General features: G+C 34.6%; 2 protein-coding genes across 3 annotated transcripts in view; one reads left to right on the top strand and one right to left on the bottom strand.

Moving 5' to 3' along the window:
- Positions 1-5,407, top strand: part of LOC120343952 (vitamin D3 receptor B-like) — a 33,778-nt gene extending 28,371 nt beyond the window's left edge. For both annotated transcript variants that reach the window (XM_039413006.2, XM_039413005.2), the window contains exons 14-15: positions 2,233-2,379; positions 3,006-5,407. In XM_039413006.2, coding sequence (XP_039268940.2) covers positions 2,233-2,379; positions 3,006-3,146 — 288 coding nt within the window. In that variant the 3' untranslated portion in view covers positions 3,147-5,407. The remainder of the gene's footprint in view (positions 1-2,232; positions 2,380-3,005) is intronic.
- Positions 5,408-8,149: 2,742 nt separating this feature from the next.
- LOC120343948 (uncharacterized) lies at positions 8,150-15,126 on the bottom strand. The gene has a single exon (XM_039412998.2). The coding sequence runs from the start codon at positions 15,113-15,115 to the stop codon at positions 9,377-9,379; it is 5,739 nt and encodes a 1,912-aa protein (XP_039268932.2). The 5' UTR covers positions 15,116-15,126; the 3' UTR covers positions 8,150-9,376.
- Between the last annotated feature and the right edge of the window lie 3,533 nt (positions 15,127-18,659).

The following is an 18,659-nucleotide window of genomic DNA, read 5'->3' as shown; positions in this document are numbered from 1 at the left end:
GCTAAAATGAACAATTAAATTCGTTTTCTTATATGATGCTTATTCATACCTTTTGCTTTGAACAAGGCACTGTACAAGCAGGTATACAAGGCCCACTGATATTCATCGATATGTGAGAAGCTACTTTCATTCGGATCTTCTCAGTCCGTCATTACTGACCCAATTTATTACACCCATGAGACGTGTAATCTGCAATGTAAACACAATCAAGTCTTACACTTTATCTGCTCGGGCAGTGCGTTGATTTCCCCTTCTCCCATTTTGGAACCCTTCCCCCTCGATATGCATAAAATGTTAAAATTTGTTCAATCTTTGAAGGAGATTTAGCTAGTTTTATGTAGCATTTTCACTTTTGTACAGTTCAAGTAGTTTATGTGCACATAAATCAAAACTATAGTAATAGTCATAAAGAATATTTGTGCTAAATTCCTCCCCAGGTGAGAAACGTTGTGCCAGGTGAGGGGTGGACCAATTATGGCCCACTGGCTGGATCCGGCCAACGGAAGTGTTTCATCTGGCCCACTTTGCTGCTCTGCTGAAATTACGACTATAGTTTTTATGGATTCATTAGTGATATCGATAAAACCGTCATATTGGCTCTCAATTGTTACATTGTGCTTATTATTATTATTATATAAATGTTAGCCTAGCTATTGTAAATAAACCTTTTTTATTCATAGTTTTCCATATTGAGTTTTGAGCCAGTAACCAAATCTATTATCTGTAACTAACCCACTCAGAAAAGTTATTGTAATCCCACCCGTGTGCTAGGCTATCGTGACACTCAAAAATTCAGAAAAAAATCTCAGAATATGTCAAATTTAGTATTATTTTGAATATGTTTATAAACATCCTAAACTGAATGTTGTTTTTAACCCGATCATTCAAAGATAATAATTCTGTTTATAGCTTTTAAGAGGAACAATGATAAACAAACTTGCGGCCTTGACATTTATGTGACCGGATCATCATTTCTATTCTTATTTCTCAGGAGTGACTCACTGAGTCTCTTGTAAAGCCTATGTATTTGTGGTCCTAAAATCGGATTTTCAATTCCCTGTTGGCTTTTCTGTGGTTGGATTGACTTGTTTTCCCTGATCACGTTTTCATATTTATGAATTAAGTTTTACAGGATCAAAATAGTGAAGTATTTTTTTTTTTAGAAAATGAATAGGCCTATTTACCGTAATTTGATGGATCAAGCTTGATTTTAATAATTTGCTTCATCTATTTGTGTCCTCTAAAAAAAAAATTTTTTTTGTAACAATCGATTTAATCAGAAACTTCCATTAAAAAGACAAATACTTTTTTTATTATTATTGATGTTTTTTATTGAAAATTTTAAGAATCAAGGTAATTGAACGATTTTGTCAAATCACGTAATTTATTTATATGTGTGGTTTGAATAAATTCCGCTGAATATATCGGGAATGGATAGACTATTTCCTGAACAAAACCTTCAAATTACGTAATTTATTCATCTGTTTGGTTTTATTTTGAATAAATTCTGTCGAGTATTTTGGGGACAAATAGACTATTGCTTGGTTGAAAAATTTTTTTTCTTAAATTCTTCCAATGCCAATTATAAGCCTAACATAAAATATACTACATACCGTTCTATCCTATTAATATCTTACTTGTCTTCAAATATTCCTTTGGGAAAAAATATCTGTCATTGTCAATATTAATTCGCTTCAAGATTTCAAAATATTTATCAGTGAGATTTGTTTGAGGTCCCTTGCGGCTGTTGCAGAAAATTTCTGGCCTAAAGACTTAACTTGACGGCGTTGGCATTGCAGGTCAAAACCTTGGGTTCAAATCCCATACCCACAACCCCACCCAGTGTGTAATAAATTGGGTAGGAAATGTCGAACGCAGGAAAGATTTTGGTCCTCCCGAATAATAGTGGATTCTTTCAGATCGTTAGATCCGTGACTCCTTGTGCGGAGCCATGTTTCGAGCTGAAGTCGTGCAGAAATGGTCTGTATGAAAATGGATTGTATGTGTGGGCCGGCCGTGTATGTGGAAAGATCCCATTTTTTATAAACAATTGTAGCAGCATCATTGTATAGGACTTTGTTTGCCGCAAAGCACGAATAAGTATCACATGAAAAATTTCATCTGTGTGGTACTTAGACCTCGGAAAGAAGCGATTTCAATCACAAAATTTTTATATTTTATAAGAAGTAGCCTGCTCTATATTTCCTAACCTTTTATGTCTTCTCAATATAGGTGGAGGAAATCTGTCTTCTTATTGGTCTTGTGCTATTCTCACCGGATAGACCAGGAGTTCAAAATTGCGAGAAGGTAGAATTGATGCAAAAAAGAATTGCACAAGCTTTACGTGCTTATGAATATACAAACAACGACCCTGAAAAGGTAAGAATTATACTGTTTGCTCCTTTTTCAAATTCAATCATGTCAAATCCAGTTTAAACTGGATCATTTAACAAATATGATGATAATATTCATAGTCAGAGAGTCAAAGATACTCATCTCTTTGCGTTACAATTGTTCAAATTCCACTTGTAAATTTTGTTATCAGTATAATTAATAATATGATGCCAATGGTGTCGAGAATAAGCATATAAAGTGATTCAATTCAAGGTTCAAGGCTATGCAAAATAGTTTCAGGGTCCCTATGTGATTGACTTTTTGGAAAATGAATTTTTTAGCAGATGATAGGTGTGAAATTTTAGTACATTTCTTTTTTGTGCACGTTGGCCAATTGATTGAGGCGTTAGAATTAACTATGTTAGCATTGAGTTCAAAATACAATACTCGTCTCCTCTGCAAGGCAGACAGGAAAAATCATGGACCTTCCAAAAAAATATGATTTTGCACAGATCAGTGGCAAGTACTTGCTCATGCAGGACCTTTTTCAGTGTGAAAGACATACAAATACTTTGTATTAAATTGTTTTGATTTTTTAACATATTCACACCGCAACAATAAACTTATTTTAGTTGTTTTAGTTAGTTTAACTTTCTGTAAAAATTTTTCAGGCATGCATCATATATTCAGAGCTTCTTCTGCTTCTCCCTGTCTTAAGAACGATAAACGTCTTATTTTCAAACACAATTTTGACTCTGAAAGGCACCAACGAAGATGATATGAACCCGTTAATACTGGAAGTGAACAATTAAAATATACTAAAACGATTTTTTTTTTAATTTTTATTTGAGATTTTCTTTATTGGTGTCATAAACTATATTGGTGAACATCCAGTTAAAATTACTTGTGCACTGAGAATTTTTAACTTGACACTAACTTCGTTGAGGAATTTATCGGAGCTAAATTTGAAATTAAGTGAAAGGTGTATTGCAGAAATCTAAAAATCAAATTTGCTATTTTATATGTACCGTACTCACTTTGTATGGCTGTATCATGTTATTTATAAATGAATTTTTAAAAGTACCAAAATTATCAAAAATAACTGAAATTTTTGAAAATAGCCAATACTTTTAAAAAATTTTAATCATGTGATAAATGGATTTAAAATATCAGAAGTTCTTGAAAAATTTATTTACAACCCACTATCTGTATGGTTCGATCCATGAAAATTTAGCCAAGGGAAGTCCACTCAGAAAAGTTTCCCAAGAAATTTTCTTAATGGGAGATTTGCGTGGAATATCCCACGGAGAAAATTGTTGAAGTAAGAAATTTCTCTACCATCCATGGCAAATATGGTACTTTCAAAATTAGCTGCAATATCTTTCTGATGGGCCTACAACAGATTTAAATTTGTTTCCCAAAAGTGATTTTGAATGATAATACAGGGATAGCAGAAGCTTATTGAAGCTTTGAAAGACAAAAATATAACTACCTATTTCAGTGTAGAAACTGAAAGAAATTTGAAGAGCTGTAGTAGACTCACATAAATTTTTATGTAATTTTTTTCGAATTCTTCTACTAGCGGATGTGGTTTGTCATTATAGTTTTGGACATGATTTTATAAATACTTTCACAGTTTCAGTTTATTTTTTGTACATACCACCATGTTCCAAACGATTTGTTTTTAATTCTATTACCTGATTATTAATTATAATAACAGCATTTAACGGTTTTTTTTCACCCTTTTCTTTGTATAGTATATAAATCTTGTGCTCTCTTTGCAGCATTTTTTTCACTTGACTTATTGTTATTTGTTTATAAATGTTCACAATCATGTTGTTGAAATATTCAAAATTCGGATAATTAAAAAAAATGGTTTCTGATAAGTTTCAACAAATGTGTTTTACTCTTGGGTAACGTTGTTAGCAATCAAATTGTTCACTTTGATTGAATACACTCACTAACATGATTTGTGTTTATGAATTGTCACATATGTGACTTATGAAAAAATGGCGTTATGTTATGTGTTTGATTGCTTTTTTCCTATTGGCTGTTTTTTGTTTTGAATGCATTTTCAACATTTATATTTGTGTTTATTTCGGGTTTTAATATCAAATATTTGAACTTATGGGTGGCCCTATAAAAAACATAACCCAGGTAATTTAGAACATATTCTACAGATGATTTAACTTTTGTCCAAAACGTCCTAGATTACTAAAATTTTTAGTTAGAATCGACAATCGTACAAAAACAGAAGTTGAAGTGTTACATAAATTTCTTCATACTAATACGAGGTAGATTATGAAGAGAATGCTATTACATTATTCCAAAGAGTTACTACAAAATGAATGTGTATTCTCCTTATTATTTTAATTGTATGGTATAATTGGTCTTTGTCCTTGCCGTTAGCAGATTTTGGGAATTTCTCTTAATATTTCACATTCTAACCTTATCCTGACTTCATAGGTTTTTAAGCTTTTACTACTCTACATTTGAACAGATGATATAGTTGACTGTATATTATGATGACATAATAGTTTCATGGATTATCAGTTTTGGTTTACTGTGCATTCAAATTAAATTGTATGGTTTCTTGCTTCTCTATATTTAGAGTTCTTGACGCTAAATCAAAGGCCCCATTCATATTGAGTATTGCTGAAAGAATAATTCCAGACAGATAATACAGGTTGACCCAAAAAACAGCCAAGTCATTTGGAACATATTTTAAAGAGAATATATATATTGTGTACAATCTTACACAAAAATAATTTGAAATATTAAATAAATTTCTTTATTTTCGTAAAGATAATTAAGAAATTTATGGGTACCACTTTGGGTAATCTTGTATTTGTTATGGTAATTGGTATTAAATGATATAAGTTTAGTGAAATTTTATGTGCTTCTCATATTTGTCTGGGGAAAATTCTTCCCTTGCGAATTGGGGATTTTTCGCAAAAACTGACGCCTGGAGCGCCCATATTTGGCACACATATCACAGAATCTAAATGTTAATGTCAGTGATTTTACTTATTTTTAATCAGTTTAGCCCAAACTCTCTTCGAAAAAAATTTTGTATTGGTGAAATTGTAAATTGGATCGGAAACTGTTTTCGGATTTTATAAGGGCATCCTCATTCAGAGATCCATTGATATCTCAATAAATATTTGGGGATTTCACTCTACTATTTGCTGTATACCAAAAACTGCCTCTGGGTATTACTACCTCACAATTGATCAATAAATGCTAATAAATTGTTTCTTTTTAGTGTTTTATTTTGTTATCCCGAGGTATACATTTATTTTCATATATTTGTCCCTCAGAAAATTCTGCCATTGTTTTATGCTCTACAATGAACTAAGCCAGGGGTCGGGAACCTTTTTGGTCAAGAGAGCCATAAAAGGCACATATTTTCAATTGCATTTCCGTGTGAGCCATACAGTATTTTTCACTTGAATGAGGCCTGAAATTTTTACTCAAAACACATACAATGTCAATATACATTAATTGTGACTAATGATTCAAGTGACACAAGTTGAAATCTACGATACTCATCACCCTTTTTTTGTTTCGTCATCTCCATAGTACTTTAAAAACTCCATCGCTTTGTGATGTCACGAAATATGTTCCAGAATCCCCTAGTTTTGTCACAATGCCTGTTTGGAAATTTTCTTACATATCATAGACATGTGCTGGGCGCACATTCTCAAACGTATTGGGAATTTTCTGCCAAATTTGTTTATAAAAGAGTTTGAAATCTCGTAACAATAGTAAGCTTAGCCTTACCACATGTCGTCACCAAAAGAGCCATATATGGCTCGCGAGCCATGGGTTCCCGACCCCTGAACTAAGCGGTAATAATTTGGTTTGTGTGTTTGAATTAAGACTATAGCTTTCATTAGTTGACTAGCAGCTAGCTACCTTGATTATTTGTTGGAATTTGGTGCTTGTCACTGACGCTCGTCATTATAGGATTTGATGTCGTCTACTGGTGTTCTACTATTGGTAATATACTAATATAGAAACATGTCTACTTCAATGAATTTTCAATATCTAACAATATATACAAGCACTTTTTAACCTATCCTGATGATTGCTATCCTATTGTGAAGTCGAAAAGAAGTAACTCCAATAACACCAAATTCAGTACATTCGATTCGCAACTTTGGAATCCCGGGTTCTGTAACGAAATTTTGCCTGCGAAAGTTTTATTTTTGGCAAGGTTTGCCTGTTTCGATTGCGAATTTTGTCTCCAAATATCAGACGTCCGAATTTAATCTTCCAATTTGGGTCATTCAAGATTCCCATTCCAGAAAACGAATTTGTAACAAAAATTGTCAATGACTAGAACCCTGGTCTCATAGTTACTGGACTAATTCTTTAGCTGTAGTTCATCATAATCATTTTAATAAACAATGACACTTTAACAGCTCTTGTTCTGATTGGCTGTATATTGGAGTGCCGTTGATGACAAAAGCACATGTCAGCTTTTACTTTTTTTTGTTGCCAATGAGTTCTATGGAGTTCCTACTTATTGTATTACATAACTTTATTTTTCTTCCACTTATGTCCGTCTTGTTCATAACTTGCTTCAGTTGAGTTCGAGCCAAAAATGAACTATCGATAGCTGATGTTTCGTGACCTAATTCATTACTCCTGAAGTATGTGCACCACGATGTTGCACAACCTGAACCCTAACCTGGTACACAACCTGTGTTCAGGTTGTGCGCCATCTTGGTGCGCATACTCCAGGAGGTCCCCTGATTCTATGGTATAATTTTTATCGTAAATTTTTTGTATATTATTATTATGAACAAAGACGAATATAAGGGGGTTGCTCATTTGTGTGTTATAAAAATTGTTTTTTCGCTATTACTTAGTACAAGCGCAGATATTATAATAATAAATGTGTACAAAGTTTTAGCCTCGATGGTGTTTTCTTTTGAATATTGGAGTTTGGGTTTGTGCAGAAGTTGTAGATTAGTCAACAAGTTAGCAGTTGGTTTTGCAGATTACACATCGTTGGTTATGAACCCATATCTGCCACCTTACCCACGATGTAATGAATTGCGTAGGCAATGCTGACAGGAGAGATTCTGATCCTTATGAAAATTGTAGCTCCTTTCTGTTAGATATCACTGTTTGCAAGTACAGTGCTTTGTGTTGAGCAATGAACAACGCGCCGCCTATGAGAAAAGCAATGTTTCAATGCATTTAGTTTTGTATTGAGAAAACAGTGTGCGATGTAGTTCTAATAATACATTGTCTTTTTGGATGGTTTTGATCAAAACTGCAATTCATGTTGTGTAAAATCGGGTTAGGATAAAAATTTAGAGGGTTTCGTTTGGGACAAATGGCAGACTACCGTCCTGCATCCCGGTGTTGTGAAAAATTTATGTCCTGGCATCTCTGAATCAGACCCCATGTCGACAAAATTCTTGACTTCAGCTCGTAAGAAAACTGGAGTAAGCTTTTGATGCTTGTAGGAAGTGCTTTGTCAAAGTCTATGCTTTCCTATTGGCTTCAATTACATTAACCTTCTGCTGCGCGCAGTTTAGAAAGAAGACTCACAACTCCACAATCTCACAGTACACGGTGACCCCAAAAAAGCAGAACCCAGGTCATTTGCAACATATCCTGGACAGAAAACAACTTTTGCGCAAAGCGTCTGAAACTTTCGATACAATCATACAGAAACCTCTTTGTAGAATTAATGGATTGTGTTTTCGGGGTCACCTTGTATGTATCCTAGTTCAGTAATAACAAGCAAACCATAAACTATTTCCCAATCTAGTTTAAAGATGCTTAAACGTCAATATCGATTGATTCTTCCACAGAATCGAAACAAACATATATTACATAATTTCTCATTAATTCTTGAAAATATACAATCAAAAACAGCAAATACAACTTGAGCACAAACACAAGTCAAGCAAAATAAATAAATTCAACTTCAAACAAGAACAGATTCTGAACTTAAAATATCATAAATGGTCAGGCAGTGAGAAGAACATAGCAGCATTTCATATCCAGCATGGGTTAAACATTGGTTATGATTATGTTGGTGTCATGGCTCTGGAGACCCTCGGTTATTAAAAAACTTGATTTAGACATAGAATATTTCCACTCGATTCCAGCTCTTAACTCATACGCAAGCTTTATTCAAAAGACAATTGTTGAGTATTATCAGTGAAATTATTGCAATTTGAGTTTTAATAGGAAGTTTTGACATTTTATCACAATTGAAAGCCTGCAATTCCAAATCTGGTGAATTACGAATTATAAGTCTGGCCTAACTGCAAACCCTTTAAACTCTGACCAAATAGCCCTGGTTGATCTACAACAGTTATTGGTGAAATGTGATAAAGGCAATGCGATTCAATTTCAAACAAAAAATACAGAAAATATGATTTTTTATGATCCTTACAATCACATAAACTGATATGAAACACTCGCAACATACACAACTGATGGAGCAATCATGAACAGATTTGTAAGTTCTTACAAATAAGGGATTCAATATTCATAAATAGACAGAAGTCAGAAAAGAATAAAGTAGGTATCAATATGAGGGATATCAAAATTTTATATTGAACTCAGTGACAACATATTTTTCATTTCAGAAAAACCATGCCAAACTTACAGGTTACAGCTCTAAAAATAAGATAGGGTTCGCTCATTTTACCACTCCAAAAACGGTTTCATGTCCCCCATCGAATATATCCTCAATGCGTCAAACACAAGCTATAAACAATCAAAAGTTAATCCAATGAGGGTTATGTACGAGAAGACAAATTTTCGTGTTAAACACTAATAAAAAGACAGTTTTTCCCTAAAAAATGGAAAGAAAAACAAGCCAGAATGATTTGAAACTATCAAGAAATATTCAGTTCAAGTCTTTCACTTTGAAAAAGATTAAAATATACCATTGGTGAAATTAATTTCATAATCCATTCAATACAATATCACAAGAAATTATGCTATAAAACTGCTATACGATATCAGAAACATGAAATTGTCAGTGTTTTACAAGAGTCTCTAAGCTTCAAGATGAACTTAAGAATTCTTTGGGAATACTTTTTAAAAACTTTGCTATCGTAAGTTGGCAGTGAATAGGAAGTCCATAAATAACACAAGCAGCTCCATTGATGTGAGGCATTTTCAAGGCTTTCCGAGCTTTATCTGTGCATCGTGGCATCATTTCTTTTTTACCATCTGCCCAATTTTCCAAAAGTTTACACAAAAACATGTCGATGTCCTTATCGGTGACCTTCCAAAGACATCCTAGGATACACGGCGATCCCGTCATAAGATAATTTATGACAATACCTCCAGGCTCAAAAACACCTGGTTGGTCTAATTTTGCGCTTCCACAACCCATCAGTAATGCAGCAGCTCTTGTTTTTATGTTGCGAAAATCTGTGCTAGAAACGTACTTTGTCCCTGATCCGTGTCCACAAAAAATGAAGAGATCAAATTCTGTGATACTTGAAATCCATTCTTTTTGTCGAGGTTCTCGTGATACAATTCCCTTCCATGATTTCATACCCTGAAACCAATCTTTATATCGTTCTTCTGATTTTACTAAATCCCCATTTGGGTTTAAAATATAAGAAACATCTTTTAAATTCACACCTTTTTTTGCAACATTGTTTTCAGCAGAATTTAATAGGTGTAGTTGGAGCTTCAACAGATCTGCAGATGGTAATCTGGTTACCGACTCACCCTGAAGTTGAACTGTGACCTCCCATGGCAAAAGTTGGACATCCTTATCTAGTATTAGTATAACATGATGCCTGGATTGATTGTTTAGATCTAAGTCACTTGATGATGTTTCTAGTGCACTAGAAATCGCTGAGATGTTTTTTGTCGTAGTTGTATTTCCACACACATCAATAATGCCTTGTAATTTTTGTTCGGCTGTCAAGAAGCCCCAAGAGTTTAGTAACACTTCAATATTCTGTTCTTTGTATTTTGGAACCTTGAATTTTTCCATAATATCGTTAACAGTATCATAAAATTTATTTGCTACTGCTTCATCCACCAGCTTGCCACGTAAAATCCCGATGTTACAGCCAAGAGCTTTGGTACCCAATGTATCAAGGATGCTTCCAAGTTCAGTATTGAAGTTACGTCTTTGTGTCCACCAATAATTTCTATCCCTTGATTTCAATGCAGCAGTATTTCTTACCATCAAATCACTGAATTTTTCCAAGATCTCTTCTAAATAAGTTCCATCAGTTTGAATATGTAATGGAGCAATGCCATGTCTAAGTCTGGAAAGAAGAAGTTTGGAACCTCCAGATTGCTGTGATAGAGATATAACACAAATTGTCCAATCCTTAGGCAGAAGATCTGTAATGCTATTGATATAACCATCACTGTCTGTTGTACATGATTTCAAAGCATGACCGGGGCTTGCCTCCTTCATTAATTTGTGAACGCAAGTACAAGTAGGCACACACTTTTTAGACGAACATGGCACATTTTTGATTGTTTTAGCATAAAGATGCATCGCTGATCTTGTGGTAACGCCAACTGAAAAGAGATGGAACGCAGTAGCCTTGATAATATCTTGTACTCTTTCACTTTCCTTAGCGGAAACATGATGACAAGCAGAGATTGCTTGAGCACATAATTTCATTGTCAAAAAATCACCAACCACATTCGCAGATGACAATGCATCTAATAAATAAGTCAGCATAATTTCAGTTGAATAGTTAGAATCTGGAACTTCATTTAAAATTTGTTTGCCTTTTCCAGGTTTAGTAAAACTTCTGGCAACACTGGGTTTACCAATTCTACCCCTCACTCTTTCCTTATCATCATCTGAATAAATGTTGCCAAATTGTTTTCTATGCCTTCGTGTTGCGGCTTTACGTGCTTGCATAATGTTTTGTGAATTTTTTAGAGATTTTTTCGCAGGAGTTTTTTCATCGTCACCGCTGGACATAAATTCATAAACGTTTTTACTGCATGGTGACGGACTTCTTGACGTAATATACTCCGGTACGGGTAGCTTGTTTTCTTTTTCATTTTTTTCTGTGAATATTTTGAAATTTTTCGAAGGTTCTTTCTTTTTAGTTCTGGATGAAGTTGCCCTGTTCGCCCGTGCTGGAACAGAGCCAGGTTTTGCTTTTTTAGTAGTAGATACTTTCTTTCTTCTTCTTTCCATTACAGGAGTGTGTACTTCGGTCTCTTCTGTAGAGGAGATATGGCATTTTGAAAGTCCGTCGATAACTGCATTTAACAATGCAGAATCAATGGAAACATTTTTGGACGATGATTTCGGTCCAGCAATACAGGAATGCTGAAATTTTATCCTCGACTTTATTATAAAATAATTAATGTCTGTGAAATTATCCAAATCCAATGACTTTGTTGCTTCATTGCAACTGCTTAGAGATTCCTCAATGTTGAGTTTAAGCAAGTGTAATCTTGAATTTACGATATGACTAGATGCAACTTGTGGCAAAAAAAATTCGTTTAAATCGACATCGTCCATAAGCGGAATTAAATTAGATCGAGTGTCCAAATTGGAAATTGCTTTGAAAATCTTTTTACAAACTTCAAATCCTGCTTCTAATGCATTTGATCTTGCGTAATATTCAGCTATTGTGTTGACATAGTCCAATTGCATTTTGATGGACTGAAAATTGAAGTGAGGTTCGCATAAACAACTCTTCACTTTCTTTTGCAGAAATAATTTCGGCATCGGTAAAAGTTTCAACTTTTTTCGTTTCATGACAGAAGGACTAGCAGAGAGATCAGTTGTTGGATTTTGATAACAATCTATATCTATTGCAGGAGTAGAAAATTGAATAGCGCCATCATCTGTAGATCCAACCATATCATGCTCAACGTCCCTAACTTCATTGACGTCCTTACCAATGTCATCATAATCATCGTTTTCACATTGGAGAACGCTATCATCGAGTACACTTTTATCAGACATGCATTCGCATTCATTTACTTGACAAAAATATTTACAAAGCTGAGGAAAATTTTCCTCATCCTGAGATAAAGACGCAATTTGTAATTTGACTACACAAAATGAAGCATACCAATTCTTGAGACAGAGATATTTCGAATGCACCAATCCAATTTGGCAATACCCATTTGCCATTTTAGGATCACCCATGATTAAATATGCTTCTGAAACTTTATATAAATTTTCAAAAAAATAATTCATTGCGCTTAATTGTATAAATGGATCATAATAACCCTCATTTGGTTTTATATCAAATATTATTCCTTCTTCCGATCCACTTTTGCTCTGAACAGTATGTAAATTTGGAAGTATGGACACTTTTAGAGAAGCGATCCTCCTAGATGTTGCCAGCAGTTTAGAAATTCGCATTTCAGTTGAATCAGGTCCTAAAATATTGCAATTTGAACTCATAGCTTGGACGGAACAAAATAAAGCAGTAATTGATCTTTGAATAACTTCCAAGCTTAAAAAATCTTCCTTCATACAACCGTCTATAACTTCTTGTGCTTCTACATCATTACCGAGAGCACAGTTGATTTCGGCGAGCAAAATTTTAAATTTTGTAAACAGCGTGTTACGCGCCTTTGAACCTGTTTCAGAATCATTACATCCATCAATATAATCAATGTATTTGTTAAACGCAACCGAAGCCAATTTTGAATATTTTTCCGCTAGCTTTACTTGCCGAAGTGCTAGATAACCGAAACCAAGCTCACAAAGCACAGAACAATTATTCCACAACGTAACGATAGTTTCTTCTGTTTCATCGCAATCAGACAGAAATACGTGACATGCTGTCATCAATCGTACATTCATGATAGGTTTTTGAAATAGTTGCAACAAAGCTGAAACTTTATGTATAGCTTTGAAAGTCTTCTCATGCATTGAAAATGGATATTTTTCTTCAGCTGCCTTTTCACACAACAATACAATTTCATTTAATATTTGTGTATTGATATATAAAGATTTGTCCGAACTGTTTTGCACTGCTTTACTCCACATTTCCATAAATTCAATTAATTTGACTTGAACATAACATTCCCATGTTTCAGAATCTGGCTTGCATAAAGGATAAATTGTTTTAAAATTGTGTTCACTACATTCCCCCAGCTCATATTCCAATTCTATTTTGTTGCACGATAATAATGCTTTTCTCCTCATTTGCAGATGACATTGATTCGAAATCGTGTTGATAACAGATAATTGCTCCATTTCTGTGTTATTTATTGAACGGTATATTTCAAGTTCTGCCAGAAGAATTTCTTCCATAGATTGTTTTGAGATTGAATTTTTGATTTCATGCAATATAGTTCGTTTTTTGAATTGCTCCAGCTTTTTTCCATCTAAGCAATTGCTTTCCCTTAGTTTAGCTTTCACCCAATGACTTATCAATGGTTTTGCGACAGAATATTGAACTTTCACGAGCGATTTTTCTACAATTTTCATTGCCGATAAATTCTTTAACAGTTTTCTTTTTACTTTTACAAGAACAATGGCAACATTGGTGAACAAAGCACTTGTTTTACCGCTATCTTCAAATTCATACTCAAAAATACAATTGAACAAATTTTGAGCAACGGTTTCAACGGAAGAATCAAAATTATCTGTTCCTTTATAATTGATCCCAGCAGCACATATTCTCGTCACAATTTCTAGAAAATATAGAACTGAATCTAATATATTATCCTTTAAAGATAATATTTCCACATTCCTTTCCAAAAGAACGTTGAGGTCTTCTAAAATCATTTTCATACAATCAGTTGTTGTAATTTTAAAAGCAAAGTAATAAAAATTCACAACTTTGTTCAAAACTTCAAGACTCTTTGTGCCATTTGTTAAATTAGAAAACATGTTGATACATTTCACAATATTTTTCAAAGAACCGTTTATTTTTCCTTCGATATTTGTTACCATTGTTAAATAACATTTAAAAATAGTCAGGTACACTTTTGTATGTCCATTTGTATCAGATTGTTCAGACTTTTTGTTTAAACTTTGTAGAGTTGATACGGAAGTTTCAATATTTTCCATATGTTCACTGATTCTTCGTTCAGACTGCTCATTTTTACCATTATTAAGAAGAATGATATTTTCGATCATTTTCAAAAGTGTTTGAAACTGTGAACTCGACTTATTATTTTCACTTATTTTAGAATTGAGAAGAAAATTCATACTTGTATTTGCGACACATTTCACATGACTGTCTGAGAAGTTAGATCGACTCAAATGTTTTTCTGATGTAATCATAACATTACTTATCAATTCAAATTCAGAAGTTGATCCAGAGCTGCTGCTTATGCACAAAGAAAGCAATTCCATTTCAAAACATTTCACCACTTCACAATCCTTTTGGCATCTGCATTTGATGTCATTTTTGTAAAAATTTTTCAACTTATAAGCGATCCAATCAGATACTTTTTTTGAGCATCCACCAGGTAATGGAATGAGATCCTGAAGGCAATCAACAAGTTGTTTTATATATTCATTATCTTCTTTTATCTCCAAAGCCCGCTTAAATGCTCCATTAATTAAAACATCAAGCTGTATTGCTTTTGTATCTTCGATAATCTTCCAGTTTTGAATAAGATATCGTACACAGGTTAAAACTATTTCAGAAATATTAGTGCCAGAACGATTTTTGTTTTCAGCGATAACATCATATAGAATCGCATGAATAACTTTAATTCTCTTTTCCTCAGAAGTTCCTTTGTTTTGAAATACTTTAGAATATGCTTGTGCTTTTTTCGATAAAATACTTTGCTGTGCCCTCAAGACATCGCCAATTTCTCCCATTTCTTATTAAATTAGCTGTGAAGTAATAGAGCAGAAAATATATGTAAATTAAAAAATCAGTAGTACTGTAGTACTGTAGAATGCTGGGGCGATTATGCTGTTAATGTTAAATAACATTTTCTACCATAATTACTCGGTGGTGGAGGAAGCCGTAACCGACCAGCGGTTACGTGAACCACCCAACAACGGCGAGGAGTCCAGCAATCCTTTCGCACATAACCACCTCTGCAAGGGATTCGAACCCACGCAGAGTAATTAGAGGTGCGGTGGCGAGTGTATTCCTAATGCTTAGCCCGTTGAGTCACACCGCCGCGCCAATAAAGCATAAACCAGAGAAACAAGAAATATCAGCACTGGCGTCAGCAAAAAACATGCTGCTTTTCCCTGATTCTCATTAATACCGGTACACTACTAGATACCGTACTAATACTTGGATTAGAATCACGAGCCTTTACTGCACTGCAATATATTCTAAAAGTGATAGCCTACATCTTCAGAAATTGCAGTACACAGACAGGCGTAATACTGTAATATGATAGCATTATTTTCGAGCCAGCAAGCAGACAAATATATAATTAGTACGGTAAGGTCTATTTAATTGTAAGTGTTATATTCATTTTTCAATACAACGGAAAAAACATATCATACATTACGGCAAAATTATTCTCACTAAAATTCAGTACGGTACCGGTATCGGTACGGTATATTACAGCACCGCACGGTACCGGTACGCTTTTCGGTACCGGTATTACAGTATTATTTACATAACTCATGTATATTTTTTTTTGCCAAATTTAAATCCATTGCCAAATTGGATTTATGAAATTGATAGTTTCGGTTTATTCAAATAAATATTTCAATTTTGTTGCTCATGTATATTCACAGATTCAATACAATCAGCAGAAATTCATAATTTGGCGCTACTGCTCCATATCCCCATCCTACGATCTTCGACTTTCTCGTTTCGTCAATGGAGTCTGGACGTTGTTTCCCTGAGTATCGATTTCCTTGTTCATTGCTGTAATCGCAACCGATCAGCAATGAGCCAATCACAAATTCAACCAAGTCAACAAAACGTAACAATTGCAATTTCTGCAGGTTCGGTAAAGTCTTCACTGCTATAAGATCAACGAAAGATACGGACCCCACTCTGCTCCAGAAAGTATTATTACATTACCCGACATGGACTGGTAACCGGGCGAGAGGCCATGGTTCGCCATATGATCAAGCCGTCTCATAGATAGATAGATAATGATTTATTTCCGATACAAGTACATAATACAATAAGCATGAGCAAATAACAATAAGCAAAAAAATGTATACGGAAGGGGACGGGCAAGACTTCCAAGGTCAACAAGGTCGACCGACCCCTAAGGTAAGATTCTACCAAGACAGGACACTCTAAGGCAGGCATCATAATTACAATAGAACAAATATAAATTTTTGAGTTTTAAGCCCGGTTAGGAGGCCCCATAAATCAATTCCCCGAAAGTATTGGAATAGGAATAAAAATTACAAGGAACAAGAACATCACATGATTACGCAGATCATGTTTTTAATAGTAATTGAAAATGCGAGAAAGAATAAGAAGGGCGTCGGGCTAATTACAATTAATTATACTTTATGTTAGACACGAATCAAATCGTGAGAATGAGGCAATTTCTATGAATAGGTGAAAAATTAAAAATACCATACTTCCTGTTATGAGAATTAAGTTCAGTTATTCCTGTTGTAGTGTGCTACACTTTGTTTATATTCCGTCATTATTACATTATCGTTCTTTGTGTTGTGATCACTGATTATCGTCAAGCGACAACGGACTGCGTTTGCCTTACTGCATTAGTTACGTGCCGTTACGAGTATTAGACGGTAGTCCGATTAAGTTTGGCTATACTTAGTGACTCAATGTAATTATGTTGCATGTTCTTGTGTTTAGGTTAAGATGCGTTTTTAGTTTCTTAAAGCCATAATTTTGGTTATAATAAATAAACTGTCATAACAATTTAAGAAACTAAAATCTTAAATATGGATGCATCGATGAAACCAGTGAGACTTGACCTAAATCTGAATTCTCCAAGCGCGGCAAAGGAATGGAAGCACTGGCGAAAAACATTTGAGAACTACATTGAAGAATTAGAGATGAGTGTACAAGAGGGCCAGTCTGTGAATAAACTCAAGAGGCTAATCAACTCAGTATCTCACAATGTTTATGAATATATTGAAGATGTGGACGCTTATAGTAAAGCTATGGAAGTGCTACATAACTTATATGTCAAGACGCCGAATGAAATATTTGCACGACATCTGCTAGTTACGGCAAAGCAACAAACTGGTCAATCCATCGACGAATTTTTACAAACTCTGCGTAATCTAAGTAAAGATTGTAATTTTAAAGATGTTTCTGCCGCGCAGTACCGCGACGAACTTATACGTGATTCTTTTATCAATGGTATTTTGTCAAATAACATCCGACAACGTCTTTTGGAAAACAAGGACTTGACTCTTGAATTAGCGTTTTCACAAGCTTCATCACTTGATCTGGCGCAACGTAATTCGTCAGCATATGAAGCATCTCGAATCGACGAATTGCAACCTTCGGCATTGGCCACTTCCGAAACCTCTTTCGACAATGAAGGTATAGTAACTGGCCGTATAACAGGGCGAAAATGTATATTCTGTGGATATAATTACCACAATCGTCAAAATTGTCCCGCACGCAATGCCAATTGCTACAAATGCGATAAAAAAGGCCACTTTGCCAAAGTTTGCCGATCAAAGATGAATAAATCTGAAGACTCTTCATCTATAACGGCGTCAGTAAATCCATCAGTCCACGATTTGCAATCAGCACCACGGTGTTTACTGCCGGCAACACTTCCAGTTGTCATAGCTGGTCGCAATACAACTGCGTTGATAGATACCGGAAGCTCTCTCTCTTTTATAAACGAAAAGACTGCGAGAATGCTACGTTTGAAAATTTTGCCTTCACGGGAAAATGTAGTGATGGCTGTCCAGCATCTGCAAGGAACGACTATTGGATCCTGTTTAACTGATATGATAATTGGTACTCGTTCATATACCAAAGTGCCTCTTAAAGTATTTCGAGGTCTTTGTTGTGATTTATTGCTCGGTCAGGACTTTCAAAGACAACATGAAAGAGTCATTTTCCCTTTTAACGGCTCTCGTCCTGAACTTCTAGTTCAATATGAATCAAAAGTATGTGGTTTAGCTGCTGCAAACTACACCCCGGCTTCGTTATTTTCTAATCTCATGAAAAATTGTCATCCGATAGCTGTCAAATCTCGCCGTTTTGGCGCGTTAGACAAAGAATTCATCGCTAAAGAAGTTTCGAGAATGTACAACGAAGGAATTATCAGGCCAAGTTCTTCGCCGTGGAGAGCACAGCCTTTAGTTGTGAAGGACCCATTGACCTCAAAACGACGATTGTGCATAGACTATTCACAAACGATAAACATTTATACAGAGCTAGACGCCTATCCATTGCCGCGAATTGATGATATGGTTAACGAACTTGCTGGATATT

This window comes from Styela clava, chromosome 5 (assembly GCF_964204865.1).
Source record: "Styela clava chromosome 5, kaStyClav1.hap1.2, whole genome shotgun sequence".
Classification (NCBI taxonomy): domain Eukaryota; kingdom Metazoa; phylum Chordata; class Ascidiacea; order Stolidobranchia; family Styelidae; genus Styela; species Styela clava.
This window is presented reverse-complemented; position numbering and strand designations above follow the sequence as displayed.

Coding starts and splice junctions, on each gene's coding strand:
- LOC120343948 (XM_039412998.2), bottom strand. CDS start 15,115: ATGGGAGAAATTGGCGATGTCTTGAGGGCACAGCAAAGTATTTTATCG.